The sequence below is a fragment of the Odocoileus virginianus genome, chromosome 28 (genome assembly GCF_023699985.2).
Source record: "Odocoileus virginianus isolate 20LAN1187 ecotype Illinois chromosome 28, Ovbor_1.2, whole genome shotgun sequence".
NCBI lineage: Eukaryota > Metazoa > Chordata > Mammalia > Artiodactyla > Cervidae > Odocoileus > Odocoileus virginianus.
The window spans coordinates 38,316,978-38,330,817 of NC_069701.1; the positions used below are offsets into that span (position 1 = coordinate 38,316,978).

A 13,840-nucleotide genomic window follows, 5' to 3' on the forward strand; every position below is an offset into this window, starting at 1 on the left:
CGCCCGCCGCCGCCGCCGCGGCTGCCGCCGGAGGATTCCTGTCCTAATATGGAGCTGGGATTCCCCCGGTCCCGCCCCCGCCCCCGGCCCGCGGGGAGACTGGGGATTGCAATCCGGGCGGGGAGAGGGGAGCCGCTGGCTCTGGGGGCTGGCAGTGGGGGAAGGGATAAACCCAGGTCCTCACCAGGCAGGGACCCTGCCTCAGTTTCTCCCATCAGTGGTTGAGGTTAATTAGTTGACAGAGAAACGGAGAGTCACTGCAGGCTGCTGCGTTGGTGTAGGTGTTCCTATTCTTGACTGTGGGAAAATAGAACCAAGGCCAAATTCAGCTGGTTCCTACCCCTCAGGACCTCGGGACCCTTTCCGCATCCATCCTAGAGACTTAGACCCCTATGAGACCCGCCCCACCCCCGTGCGAAATCACCAAGCCTCGGGTTTGGAAAGGAGGGGGAGGAGATTTGCTCTTTGAAAGTGACTAAGGGAATCCCAGACTGAGTCATCCCTAGAGAGAAACCCTGGCTGTGGCCTATCCTACAGAGGCCAAGAAAGATCCTTCCCCGCCCCCACCACTGCCCCAGACGAACTCGACCCTTGGCAAATAGGAGGGGGAATTCGCGTACCGCTCAGCTCTTCTCCATTCCCTTACCTCCTTAGAAAAATCGTTGTCTGACCAGCACACTCCCTCCCCGCCCCCCCGCCCTCTTCAGACTCTCTTGCCAGGGGCTTCAGACAGCCTCAACTCTGGCCCTGGCCCTTCAGCAGAATCCGCTCGGACACCTGGGTCCCTGCACCCCTTTCAGGCCTTTCTACAGCAGCCCTGCCTTTGGGCTGAGCTGCTGCCAGCCGTGGCCCCCCTCTGCACCCTCCGTTTCCCCCCTCCTCCCCCCGCCCCGGCACCCCTCCCGCTCTCGCTCTACGTCACGGGATGACGTCGGAAGCCTGGGAGGGAGGAGGAGCGCGCTCCCCCCTGCCTCAGCCAGCCGCTCCCGCTGCAGCTTGCTTAGCCCAGCCTCCCGCCCCCCCTTTCTCTAAAGCGAGCCCCCCACGCCTGACGGGAGCTATATAAGGCGGAACCAGGCAGGCGAAAGGGGCAGCGCAACCGAGCGGAGCCCAGGAGAGGAGAGACAGAGAGAGAAAGAGCCTGAGCGAGAGACGGGAAAGCAAGGAGGAGGAAGGCACCGGTGCGTCGGGACAGAAACGCAGGTGTTCGGAGCGCCCGAGCTGGAGCTCCGCAGCCGCTAGTCATGTACCGCTCCACCAAGGGCGCCTCCAAGGCGCGCCGCGACCAGATCAACGCTGAGATCCGGAACCTCAAGGAGCTGCTGCCGCTGGCCGAAGCGGACAAGGTCCGGCTGTCCTACCTGCACATTATGAGTCTTGCCTGCATCTACACTCGCAAGGGCGTCTTCTTCGCTGGAGGTGAGCAAACCGGGGCTGAGACTCGAGCTGGGAAGCTTCAGGGAGAGGGAAGCTGAGGACTGGGACTCAGCGGGGACTGCCGCGGGGCTAGGGAAGCGTGTCTGCGAGCTGAGGGTGAGAAGGAACTTGGAGAACTCAGGACTTGCTACTTTGCCTCCTGAGTTCTGTCCAAACCTCACCTTAGTACTGAATAAATGTTAGAGAGCCTGGATAGTGTCCCTAGAGCCAGACTTACGGGAGCAGGAGAGCCAGGACAGAATGGTCCCAGTCCTCACCGGCGCGGAAGCGCTCCGGGAGCCAAGGGAGGGGAGCTTGGGAAGTTGCAGGGACAGAGCAGCCAAAGCCTGGGGAAGCACAGCCGCTGTTCGCTAGCGTGGAAGGGCTCATCTGCAGCCGCTGAAGCGCTGTCCGTGGTGCTGACAGCACCGCCGGGTTGCAAGGCGCTGTCCGCGGTGCTGAATGATCGGGTGGCACCAGAGCGCTGTCCGTGGTCCTGAAACACAGACCCGCCAAACCCTCTGCCCCGACTTAGAAGTCGAAGGGCTCGCTAGTTGGAGAGATCCAGCAACAGGTTCCCCGGGCAAGAGCTGTGGGCAGTCGGTCAACAGGTGTGTGCAGAAACAGGTCCATGAGAAACTCGATCTAAAAGTCTCTCACTTCTGTTTTGCTTCCCAGTCTTACTCCTGATTCACTCCATCTTCTCACTCTGCAGGCACTCCTCTGGCGGGCTCCACAGGGCTTCTCTCAGCTCAAGAACTTGAAGACATAGTGGCAGCACTACCTGGATTTCTGCTTGTGTTCACAGCAGAGGGGAAGCTGCTATATCTGTCTGAGAGTGTGAGCGAGCATCTGGGCCACTCCATGGTGAGTGCTGAGAATCCTTTTAGCTTGGACTGCAGTGCAGATGGGGACACGATGAGTTTTCCCCTTCTGAGAGCCTGAGAATTACTGGAAAGGGGGAGTTATACCCTACAAGATGCTCTGTGCCAAAGATCAGCTTTTGTTGCCTTCACTAACGGTCATCTCTCCTTTACTTTTCTCCAGGTGGACCTGGTTGCCCAGGGTGACAGTATCTACGACATCATTGATCCAGCTGACCACCTAACGGTGCGCCAGCAACTCGCCCTGCCCTCTGCCCTGGATACTGGTGAGAACACCCTTCTTTCTCAATTCAATATCCATCCTGCTGCCATGCTCCTTCCCATTTTTGTCTCTCAGTCATTCACCCTCTCACTAGTTTTTCTTTTTACTCACCCAGATCGCCTCTTCCGCTGTCGCTTCAACACCTCCAAGTCCCTCAGGCGCCAGAGTGCAGGCAACAAACTGGTGCTTATTCGAGGTCGATTCCACGCTCACCCACCTGGGGCCTACTGGGCAGGAAATCCTGTGTTCACAGCTTTCTGCGCCCCACTGGAGACAAGACCCCGCCCTGGCCCTGGCCCTGGCCCTGGTCCTGGCCCAGCCTCACTCTTCCTGGCCATGTTCCAGAGTCGTCATGCTAAAGACCTGGCCCTTCTGGATATCTCAGAGAGGTAAGCCCAGAGAATTCAGACCCCAGAAGAAAATCAGGTCAGAATGAGGGGACCCTAGCTTCTGGAGTCAGGGGCAGGGAGAATGAAATCTAAGGGTGTAGAAGACCTGGGGGTGGGGGAGGGAGATGCCTGGGCATCAAGCAGGGAAAACAGAAAGCTGATCTCATCCTTTTCACCTTCCCAGTGTCCTAATCTACCTGGGCTTTGAGCGCAGTGAGCTGCTCTGTAAATCATGGTATGGACTGCTACACCCTGAGGACCTGGGCCACGCTTCTGCGCAACACTACCGCTTGTGTGAGTGTCCAGAGAGGCTGAGGAAAAGACAGGGAGTGGGGAAGGGCATGGGAAACCTGACCAAGAAGGGCTGTGACCAAAACTGAAGTTGGGGAGATATCAGAAGCTCACAGTTTTGAATGCCATAGGGTGAGCTCTAGGATAAAGAGTCAAGGTGAAAATAGAATCAGAACTAGGGGACTCCGAGTGGTGACATCAAAATGGGGAGTTGAATGACACAGGTGAGGGTGGTCAGAAAAGAGGGTGTTATGGGTACCCCAGTTCAGTGGAGAGATCAGTCAGCAAGTGGGGAGTTTGGGTGGTGCTGTCTGATGGCTATTCTAACTCTGCATCTCTTCTTTCCCCTCAGTGGCTGAGAGCGGAGATATTCAGGCAGAGATGGTGGTGAGACTGCTGGCTAAGCCTGGAGGCTGGGCATGGATTTACTGCCTTTTATATTCAGAAGGTCCAGAGGGCCCCATTACCGCCAATAACTACCCAATCAGGTGAGCTGCAAGGCAGGGGCCTGGGAGGCAGCCGAGGTGGAGGAAGAGATACAAGTCAGAGAATTCTGGGAATGGACACCAAACCCTTACCAGCTGCCCCTTCTTTCCTCTCCAGTGACATGGAAGCCTGGAGCCTCCGCCAGCAGTTGAACTCTGAAGAAACCCAGGCAGCCTATGTCCTGGGCACCCCGACCATGTTGTCCTCATTCCCGGAGAACATTCTCTCCCAGGAGCAGTGCTCCAGCCCTAATCCACTCTTCACCATGGGGCCTCCCAGAAACACCAATTTCCCCAGTGCTCCTGAGCTAGGTGCTGTCTCAACATCAGAAGAGCTTCCCCGACCGCCCAAAGACCTTGGCTTCAGTTACCTGACATTCCCATCAGGTCCTCAGCCTTCTCTTCAAGCAGACCTGAGCAAGGACCTTGTGTGCACTCCACCCTACACGCCCCACCAGCCAGGAGGCTGTGCCTTTCTCTTCAGCCTCCACGAGCCCTTCCAGACCCACATGCCCGCTCCATCCAGCTCTCTACAAGAACAGCTGACTCCAAGCACCGTGACCTTCTCTGATCAATTGACGCCCAACAGTGCAACTTTCCCAGATCCACTGACTAGCCCACTGCAAGGACAACTGACTGAAACCTCAGCCAGAAGCTATGAAGATCCTTGCACCTCCACCTTCCCAGACCAGCTGCTTCCCAGCACTGCCACCTTCCCAGAGCCTCTGAGCAGCCCTGCCCAGGAGCAGCTAACTTCTCCCAGCACATCATTCCAAGCACACCTGAACAGCCCCAGGCAAACTTTCCCAGAACAGCTGAGCCCCAATTCCAGCAAGACTTACTTCGCCCAGGAGGGATGCAGTTTTCTCTATGAGAAGTTGCCCCCAAGTCCTAGCAGCCCTGGTAATGGGGATTGCACACTCTTGGCCCTAGCCCAGCTCCGGGGTCCCCTCTCTGTGGATGTCCCCCTGGTGCCCGAAGGCCTGCTTACACCTGAGGCCTCGCCAGTCAAGCAGAGTTTTTTCCACTATTCTGAGAAGGAGCAGAGCGAGATAGACCGTCTCATTCAGCAGATCAGCCAGCTGGCTCAGGGCGTGGACCGACCCTTCTCAGCTGAGGCTGGCACGGGTGGGCTGGAACCACTCGGAGGGCTGGAGCCCCTGGACTCTAACCTTTCCCTGTCGGGGGCTGGTCCCCCTGTGCTCAGCCTGGAACTGAAACCCTGGAAATGCCAGGATCTGGATTTCCTGGCTGACCCTGATCTGTTCCTGGAAGAGACGCCCGTGGAAGACATCTTCATGGATCTCTCTACCCCAGACCCCAATGGGGAATGGGAGTCTGAGGATCCCGAGGCAGCGGTCCCAAGAGGGGCCCCATCGCCTTGCAACAACCTGTCCCCAGAAGACCGCAGCTTCCTGGAGGACCTGGCCACATATGAAACCGCCTTTGAGACAGGTGTCTCAGCATTCCCCTACGATGGGTTTACTGATGAGTTGCATCAACTCCAGAGCCAAGTTCAAGACAGCTTCCATAAAGGTGAGTCCAGCCAAAATGTTCAAGAACTCAAGTTCCTGTCTTGCCAACAATGTGCTGGGTGGAACTAAACAAGTAAATTCCCCTCTCTGTACCTGTTTTATTAGTGAGATATTTATTATTCTAGTTGTTAGGATAATGTCACTTGCTGTGTAGAGCAAGTACTAATGGAAAATAATATGGAAGTTCTGGATAAGTAGGCCTTGAGGGCAGAGGTTAAGGTGTGGGATAAAATACAAAAGAATCTTGAATAATAGTTTGTGCTTCCTAACTCTATGAGGGACCTAGGTCTGCTATCCCAATCCATTTTACAAATGAAGATAATCAAGGTCCCAGAGTTAAAGAAATTTGCTTAGGGTTACACAACAAATTGACGGACAAAGGATTAGAGCTCTGTGCCAGTATTCTTTGTCCCCTAAAGGGAATACAGAGCGAGACTTGACAGGAGTTTGAGAAAGACAATGGGACTCAGCCCTTGGCCCCAGGAGAGAGTCCTTGCTATGTCTCCATCCTTTCTAAAGCCATAGCTTCACTCCATTCATCCAAACTGCTCCTTTATCTGCTGATCCTCTGGTGGATCAGTCATTGGACCAGCGCATTTGAAGCCCACCCCATGTGCCAATGGTACATCACACCCTCAGCCTATCTCTCCTGATAAGCCTAACTGACAGTATGTCTCTCTCTCTCTCTCTCTCTGCAGATGGAAGTGGAGGGGAACCAACGTTTTGAATAAGTCTGTGACTTAACGTCGTCAAGTATGGCATATTGTCATCAAGACGTGGAGCCGTTCTCCACCCCCCCGGGATTGTTGGGGGGATTCTGGGGGCCAGAGGGGGATAGATCTGATTCCCCAGGCCCTGCAGGATTTGGGGGGGGGGGGAGGTGGGAGGACAAGGGAGGGGAGCTTCTTTTTAAAATTTAGAGACGTCAAACGATCCCAGTTTCCATTTCAATCTGTATTCACTCGTAGTGAGTTTCCTTGAATGGGATTTCAAGCGGAGAATGGGGGAGTCTCACTTCCCCCGCCCCGCACTGCCCCATGGGCCTGGGCCAGTTCTCCACTCCTGGGGGCCAAGTCACCCCTGGGTCTTGGTGGGGGAAAGGCAGTGCCCACCCGGGCCAGCCTGTGCCCTGAGGGGCTCTTGACACCCACGTAGAATTCTCTACACACCAGTAACGGGATTTCAATTCCGATGGACTCTGCCGCCCTGGCGGCCCTTCTTGTGACTTTTGCGCCCCGCGCCTGGGGTGGGGGGCGCGAAGAGACGCTACGTTCCTTTCCGATGGAGGAAGGCAGACCTGCCGCGTCACACGTGTGCTTGCGCGAGCGCGTGTACCTGGTGCGGGACTCACCCGGCCGCCCGGCTGCCTGGGCCTGCCCAGGTGGCCACTCGTGGTGCTGCGGTGACTGTGTAGCCAACTTTATAATAAAGTCCAGTTTGCCTTTTCGGTACCCCTGGTGTCGCGCTCTTCTGTGAAAAGGGTAGAGTGGGGATTCAAGAAGTTTGAGAGGCCCCCATAGGAGCCTGGGGGTCAGGCGGGAAACTTTAGATGCGCTGACAGCCCTGGCATTTCTTTGTTCACTCCTGTACTCATTCATTCATTTACTCATTCACTCATTCATTCATGCAACACCTAAGCATTCTATGTGTGGTCCACCCTGTGCTAAGAGCTGGGAGCTGAAACAAATGCTATAACTTAGCTTCAAGATACTTTGGTGTCCAGTGCTAGAGGGTATTGGAGTCTTGTCTCTGCTCCAGGCTTGTAGTTCTCCCAGTGTGGGAGGGGGCAGAAAGGCCTGGGGTGGTTAGGGGATTCAGCTTGGCATTTTCCTGAACATGAGTGTGACGTTTCAGGACATGAGTTTCTTTCTTCAGCCTGGCCCTACAGGCAAGCAAGTTCCCTGGATTTAAGTCCCCAAATCTTCTCATTGGAGATTATAACCACTTCTGTTATCCCTGCATGCGGCTTTCAGCGGACACTTTTACATCACTTATTCATTACAATAAAGCCTGTGGACAGGTGTATAAGCACCATTTCATTGATGGAGAAATTGAGGATGAGAGGTAAAAGGGGATTTGCCCCCACAGGTAGTGAGAGGCATAGGTGGGCGACATCCCCACATCATCTGTGTCCAAGCCCTGGCCCGTCCCCTCTGCCCCCAGAGCCCGTGAATCATCATCTCAAATCATGCATCCCAGATTCCCTGAGAAGGGCAGGCTTAGGTGGGAGCAGGGGCCTCTTCCCCTCCAGGTCTGGGAGCTCGAGCAGACCCCAAACTTCTGAGCAGAATATAACTTAGTCAAGAGGAGAGGTTTCCAAAAACACTGTCTTCATCCAAGCTTGAGGGTCAACAACCACAGAGTATGGTGGGGGCAGGAATGAAAATTAGGAGACAGAAAGACCTGGATTCAAATCCCACCTCCACCAACTATTCACCAAGTGTGATCTGAGCCTCAGCTTCTTTGCAGGTGAAATGGAGTTGAAGGAAACATCCCTGACCTCCCAAAGATGGGACCGCCTATAAGGTGGGGATCACAAAAAGAACTAAGTTATTAAAGTGAGTTAGAAGTCAATGGTGACTGCAAAGGCTCACAAGTTACTTTCTCAAAGTGGGGAAGGCCCCCACCCCAATCCAGCAAAATACAGAAGCTGGATTCCAGGAGTTGAGAGCTCAACATTGAGAATTCTGCAAACCTCCTCTTACTCCAAACCCTCCAGCTCTAAGGCCATGTGCTTCAGAGGTCCTATGGGAAGGAAGACATTCCAGGGACCTATGACTTTTTTTCCACCTTGAACACCTCCTTGGGTGATGCAGGACTGTGCAGTCTTGCCCTTAACTTTCCTGTGCATCTGTTCTCCAACTTAAAAGAACTGGCCTACAGGGACTTCCCTGGTGGTCCAGTGGTTAAGACTCTGTGCTTCCACTGCAAGGGGCACAAGTTCAATCTCTGGTTGGGGAACTAAGACCCCACATGCCAGGCACCATGGCCCAAAGGTGAAAAAAAAACTCACTCCTGTGAGCCCCAAGAGGACTCTGCGCCTGCTCCACACCTGACCAAGTATAGGGTCAGACACATGGCAGACACATTAGACATATTTTATCTAGAGGACCACTTCTGAAGATCAGCCCAAGGATTTGGGTAGGAAGTAGGCAATTTCTCCCACAAAATTTTGTTCCTAAGTTCTGCAGAGGCCCGGGAGTTGTATATTTCACCTTGGAATCTTAAGTGATCATAAACTCAAGACATATACTGGAGTTCCATCTAAAAACCTTTCTGGTATGTTAGCTAAACTTCTTGTGGCAATCATTTCACAATTAGTTCAGTTCAGTTTAATCGCTCAGTCGTGTCAGACTTTGCAATCCTAGCCTGCAGCATGCTAGGCTTCCCTGTCCATCACCAACTCCTGGAGCTTGCTCAAACTCATGTCCATTGAGTCGGTGATGCCATCCAACCATCTTATCCTCTGTCATCTACTTCTCCTCCTGCCTTCAATCTTTCCCAGCATCAGGGTCTTTTCCAGTGAGTCAGTTCTTCGCATTAGGTGGCCAAAGTATTGGAGTTTCAGCTTCAACATCAGTCCTTAGAATGAATATTTGGGACTGATTTCCTTTAGGATGGACTGATTGGATCTCCTCGCAGTCCAAGGGACTCTCAAGAGTCTTCTGCAACACCACAGTTCTAAAGCATCAATTCTTCGGCGCTCAGCTTTCTTTATGGTGCAACTCACACATCCATACATGACCACTGGAAAAACCACAGCTTTGACTTGATGGACCTTTGTTGGTAAAGTAATGTCTCTGCTTTTTCTTATGCTGTCTAGGTTGATCACAGTTTTTCTTCCAAGAGCAAGTGTCTTTTGATTTCATGGCTGCAGTCACCATCTGCAGTGATTTTGGAGCCCCCCAAAATAAAGTTTCTCACTGTTTCCATTATTTCCCCATCTATTTGCCATGAAATAATGGGACCAGATGCCATGATGGTAGTTTTTTGAATGTTGAGTTTTAAGCCAACTTTTCATTTTGCAATATGCATACATAATCAAATCATTATTTTGTATAACTTACACTTATACACTGTTATACATCTATTATACCTCAAAAGGCTGGGAAAATTGCTCATTTTCTAATAAAATTGTTCATCAACTGACAAAGCCCTATAAACCTCCCTGATGATCACCAAAATTGAGGGATGTTTGAGAAGTTGCAAAAGTCAACAGGAGCCTAAGGAAACACGATGACAAAATACAATGTATTCTAGATAGGATCTTGGAACAGCAAAAAGGACATAGGTTAAAAACTAAGGGACTTCCCTGGCAGTCCAGTGGCTAAGACCCCGTGCTTCCCATGCAGGGGACATGGGTTTGATCCCTGATCAGGTAACTAAGGTCCCATGTGTTGAATGGCATGGCCAAAAAATTAAAAAAAAAAAAACTAAGGAAACCTGAATAAAGTGTGGACTTTAGTAAATAATAATGTATTGATGTTTAATCATTAACTGTGGCAAATGTACCACATAAGTGTACAATGTTAATAACACAGGAAATAATAGATATGGAGTATATGGAAACTCTACTAGTATTTTTATGTATCTGTACATCCGAATCTATTCTGAAAGTTAAAGCTTCTTTAAAAGGCGAAACTAAATAAAGGAACATTATAAAAATTAAAAATAAGTGAGAATAGAGAAACACCTCTCTGGTGTTCGGCGTTGTGGCGGTAGGTGATAGGTGATAGTAGAGTGTGTTTTGATCTGAAGGCATCTCAGCATTCAGAATATGAGAGCCCAGCCACCAAGCCCAGAAGAGCCAATGGCTCCACCTGCTGGACGAAGAAGGATCTGCTTCTGTTTCTCTCCCTGGCAAGGTCCCTGTGACTCAGACCATCAGAGCTTAGAACACATGGATAAACTGAGGCCGGAGGGGAAAGAACTTGCCAGATGGCACCCCCAGAATTGGTGCAGAAGCCAGATCAAACCCTCAGCCAGTTTCCTTCCCATCAATACCAAACTCTGTCCTCGGAGTAGAATGTAAGAGAAAGGGCTCAAATTTGGGGGCATAGACACTGACCTCAAGGGCTGGCTCTTCATCTTTATTTTTTAATGTGGTAAATATTTACAAAATATACATGTTCCAGGGGCTGTTCTGGGTGCTTAGGGATACAGCAGTGAACAGACAAAGGGGATTCTCTGCTGGCCCAGTGGTTAAGACTCTGACTTGCAATGCAGGGTACATGGGTTCCATCCCTGGTCTGGGAACTAAGATCCCACATGCCATGGAGCAAGTGAGCCCATGCGCCACAAGAGAGTCTGTGAGCTGAAACAAAAGATCCCACATGAAGCAATGAAAATCCTGCATGCTGCAACTGACCCAAGGCAGACAAATAAAAAAAATTTTTTTAAGATAAATAAGATCCCTGAAAACAAACAAACAAACAAACAAACAAACAAATATCCCTGGGCCCACAGACTTTACATTTCAGTTGTGGGTTGTTGTTCTTCAGTAGCTAAGTTGGGTCCTACTCTTTGCAACCCCATGGACTGCAGCACACCAGGCTTCCCTGTCCTTCAATATCTCCTGGAGTTTGCTCAAACTCATGTCCATTGTGCCAATGATACCATCCAACCATCTCATCCTCTGTCACTCCCTTCTCCTCCTGCCCTCAATATTTCTCAGCATTAGGGTCTTTTCCAATAAGTTGGCTCTTCACATCAAGAGACCAAAGTAATGGAGCTTCAGCTTCAGCATCAAGCCTTCTAATAAATATTCAGAGTTGATTTCCTTTAGGATTGACTGGTTTGATCTCCCTGCTGTCCAAGAGACTCTCAAAAGTCTTCTCCAACACCATAGTTTGAAAGCATCAATTCTTCAGCCCTGTCTTCTTTAAGGTCCAACTTTCACATCTGTGCATGACTACTGGAAAAACCATAGCTTTGACTATACAGATTTTTGTCCCCAAAGCGATGTCTCTGCTTTTTAATATGCTGTCTAGGTTGGTCATAGCTTTCCTTCCAAAGAGCAAGTGTCTTTTAATCTCATGGCTGCAGTCACCATCCACAGTGATTTTGGAGCCCCCCAAAATAAAATCTGTCACTGCTTTCACTTTCCCCCCAGGTATTTGCCATGAGTGATTGTAGTGGGAATTCCTAATAATGTACTTTGACAACTTTGAGAAATTTCATAGAAATAGCACCTGAAAAAACAGCACATATTAAGAAATTATGTTAATGATTATCTTTCACATTCTCCTTAATAATAATCTCCTTGTTACAAACCCCAAGTCCAGACCCAGAAGGGAGTATGACTGGGATCATGAAAGTATCGACCTTGGAACATCGGGTCTGCGCCAGGCATGAATGCTGCCTACGTACTTGCTAACTGTTCCTGAGACTAGCCCAGAAGGGAACGACCTGGGGTAAACACAGGCGATCTGGACTGTGTCAGTGGAGTCCACGACACTTAGGAGTAAGTGATTAACACAGCATGTGTCTTGAGAAAGATAAGATCTGAGAAAGTCTTGTAGTCTGCAATTAGGAATAAAAGCTGGACTCAGAGTGGACTCTGCACCTGAGCCCAATAGAGGCTGCAGGTCCCCTGGCCCATTGCACCAGATTTCGTGTTCTGTCTTCCTTCTCGTCACTCGCTCCCAGACTATTAGGGCAACAAGTGATGGGACCGGATGCCATGATCTTAGTTTTTTGAAGGCTGAGTTTTAAGCCAGCTTTTTCACTCTCCTCTTTCACATTCATCAAGAAGCTCTTTAAATTCTCTTCGCTTTCTGCCATAAGGGTGGTGTCATCTGCATGTCTGAGGTTGTTGATATTTCTCCCTGCAATCTTGATTCCAGCTTGTGCTTCACAGGGCCTGGCATTTTGCCTGATGTACTCTCCACATAAATTAAATAAGCAGGGTGACAACATGCAGCCTTGATATACTCCTGTCCCGATCTTGAACCAGTCCTTTTGTTCCATGCCCAGTTCTGTTGCTTCCTGGCCTGCATACAGGTTTCTCAGGAGGCAGGTCAGGTGGAGTGGTGTTCCCACACAGTTGGTAGTGGTCCACACAGTCAAAGGCTTTAGTGTGGTCATAAGTCAGAAGTAGATGTTTTTCTGGAACTCCCTCACTTTTTCTACTATCTAGAGGATGTTAGCAATTTGATCTCTTGTTCCTCTGCCTTTTCTAAATCCAGCTTGAACATCTGGTAGTTCTTGGTTCACGTACTGTTGAAGCCCGGCTTGGAGAACTTTGAACATTGCTAGCATGTGAAATTGGAGAAGGAAATGACAACCCACTCCAGTGTTCTTGCCTGGAGAATCCCAGGGACGGGGGAGCCTGGTGGGCTGCCGTCTGTGGGGTCACACAGAGTCGGACACGACTGAAGCGACTTAGCAGCAGCAGCAGCAGCAGCATGTGAAATGAGCAAAATCGTATGGTAGTTTGAACATTCTTTGGCATCGCCCTTCTTTGGAACTAGGATGAAAACTGACCTTTTCCAGTCTTGTGGTCACTGCTGAGTTTTCCAAATTTGCTGACATATTGACTGCAGCACTTTAGCAGTGCTAAAATCTTTTAGGATTTTAAAGAGCTCAGCTGGAATTTCATCACCTCCACTAGCTTTGCTTGTAGTGATGCTTCCTAAGGTCCACTTGACTTCACACATCAAGATGTCTGGCTCTAGATGAGTGACCACACCATTGTGATTATTCAAGTCATAAAGATCTTTTTTTGTGTAGTTCTGTGTGTTCTTGCCACCTCTTCTTAATCTCTTCTGCTTCTGTTAGGTCCTTGCTGTTTCTGTCCTTTATTGTGCATATCTTTGCATGAAATGTTCCCTTGGTATCTTCAATTTTCTTGAAGAGATCTTTTGTCTTTCTATTCTTTTGAGAATAGAAAAGATATCTTCTGTCTGTCTATTCTATTGTTTTCCTCTATTTCTTTGCACTGTTCAGTTAAGAAGGCTTTCTTATCTCTCCTTGCTATTCTTTGGAACTCTACATTCAGATGGGTATATCTTTCTCTTTCTCCCTGACTGACCTTTCATTTCTATTCTCTCAGCTATTTGTAAGGCCTCCTCAGACAACCATTTTGCCTTTCTTACATTTCTTTTTTTGGGGGATGGGTTTGATCATGATCTCCTATACAGTGTTACCAACCTCCAGCCATAGTTCTTCAGGTGCTGTATGAGGCCTAATCCCTTGAATCTATTTACTACTTCCACTGTATAATCATAAGGGATTTGATTTAGGTCATATCTGCATGATCCAGTGGTTTTCCCTACTTTCTTCAATTTAAGCCTGAGTTTTGCAATACGGAGCTCATTATCTGAGCCACAGTCAGCTCCCAATCTTGCTTTTGCTGGCTGTATAGAGCTTCTCCACTTCAGCTGCAAAGAATGTAATCAATCTGATTTTGGTACTGACCATCTGGTGATGTCCATATGCAGAGTCACCTCTTGTATTGCTGGAAGACGGTGTTTGCTCTGACCAGTGTGTTCTCCTGACAAAACCCTGTTAGTTTTTGCCCTGCTTCATTTTATACTCCAAGGCCAAACTTGTCTGTTATTCCAGGTATCTCTTGACT

General features: G+C 49.9%; 1 protein-coding gene across 1 annotated transcript; it reads left to right on the plus strand.

Moving 5' to 3' along the window:
- The first annotated feature begins 1,086 nt into the window (after nucleotides 1-1,086).
- On the plus strand, nucleotides 1,087-6,713 carry NPAS4 (neuronal PAS domain protein 4). The gene is made up of 8 exons (XM_020906438.2): nucleotides 1,087-1,419; nucleotides 2,132-2,283; nucleotides 2,464-2,566; nucleotides 2,678-2,951; nucleotides 3,136-3,245; nucleotides 3,595-3,730; nucleotides 3,846-5,263; nucleotides 5,961-6,713. The coding sequence occupies exons 1-8, from the start codon at nucleotides 1,245-1,247 to the stop codon at nucleotides 5,987-5,989; spliced, it is 2,397 nt and encodes a 798-aa protein (XP_020762097.2). The 5' UTR covers nucleotides 1,087-1,244; the 3' UTR covers nucleotides 5,990-6,713.
- The last annotated feature ends 7,127 nt before the right edge of the window (nucleotides 6,714-13,840 follow it).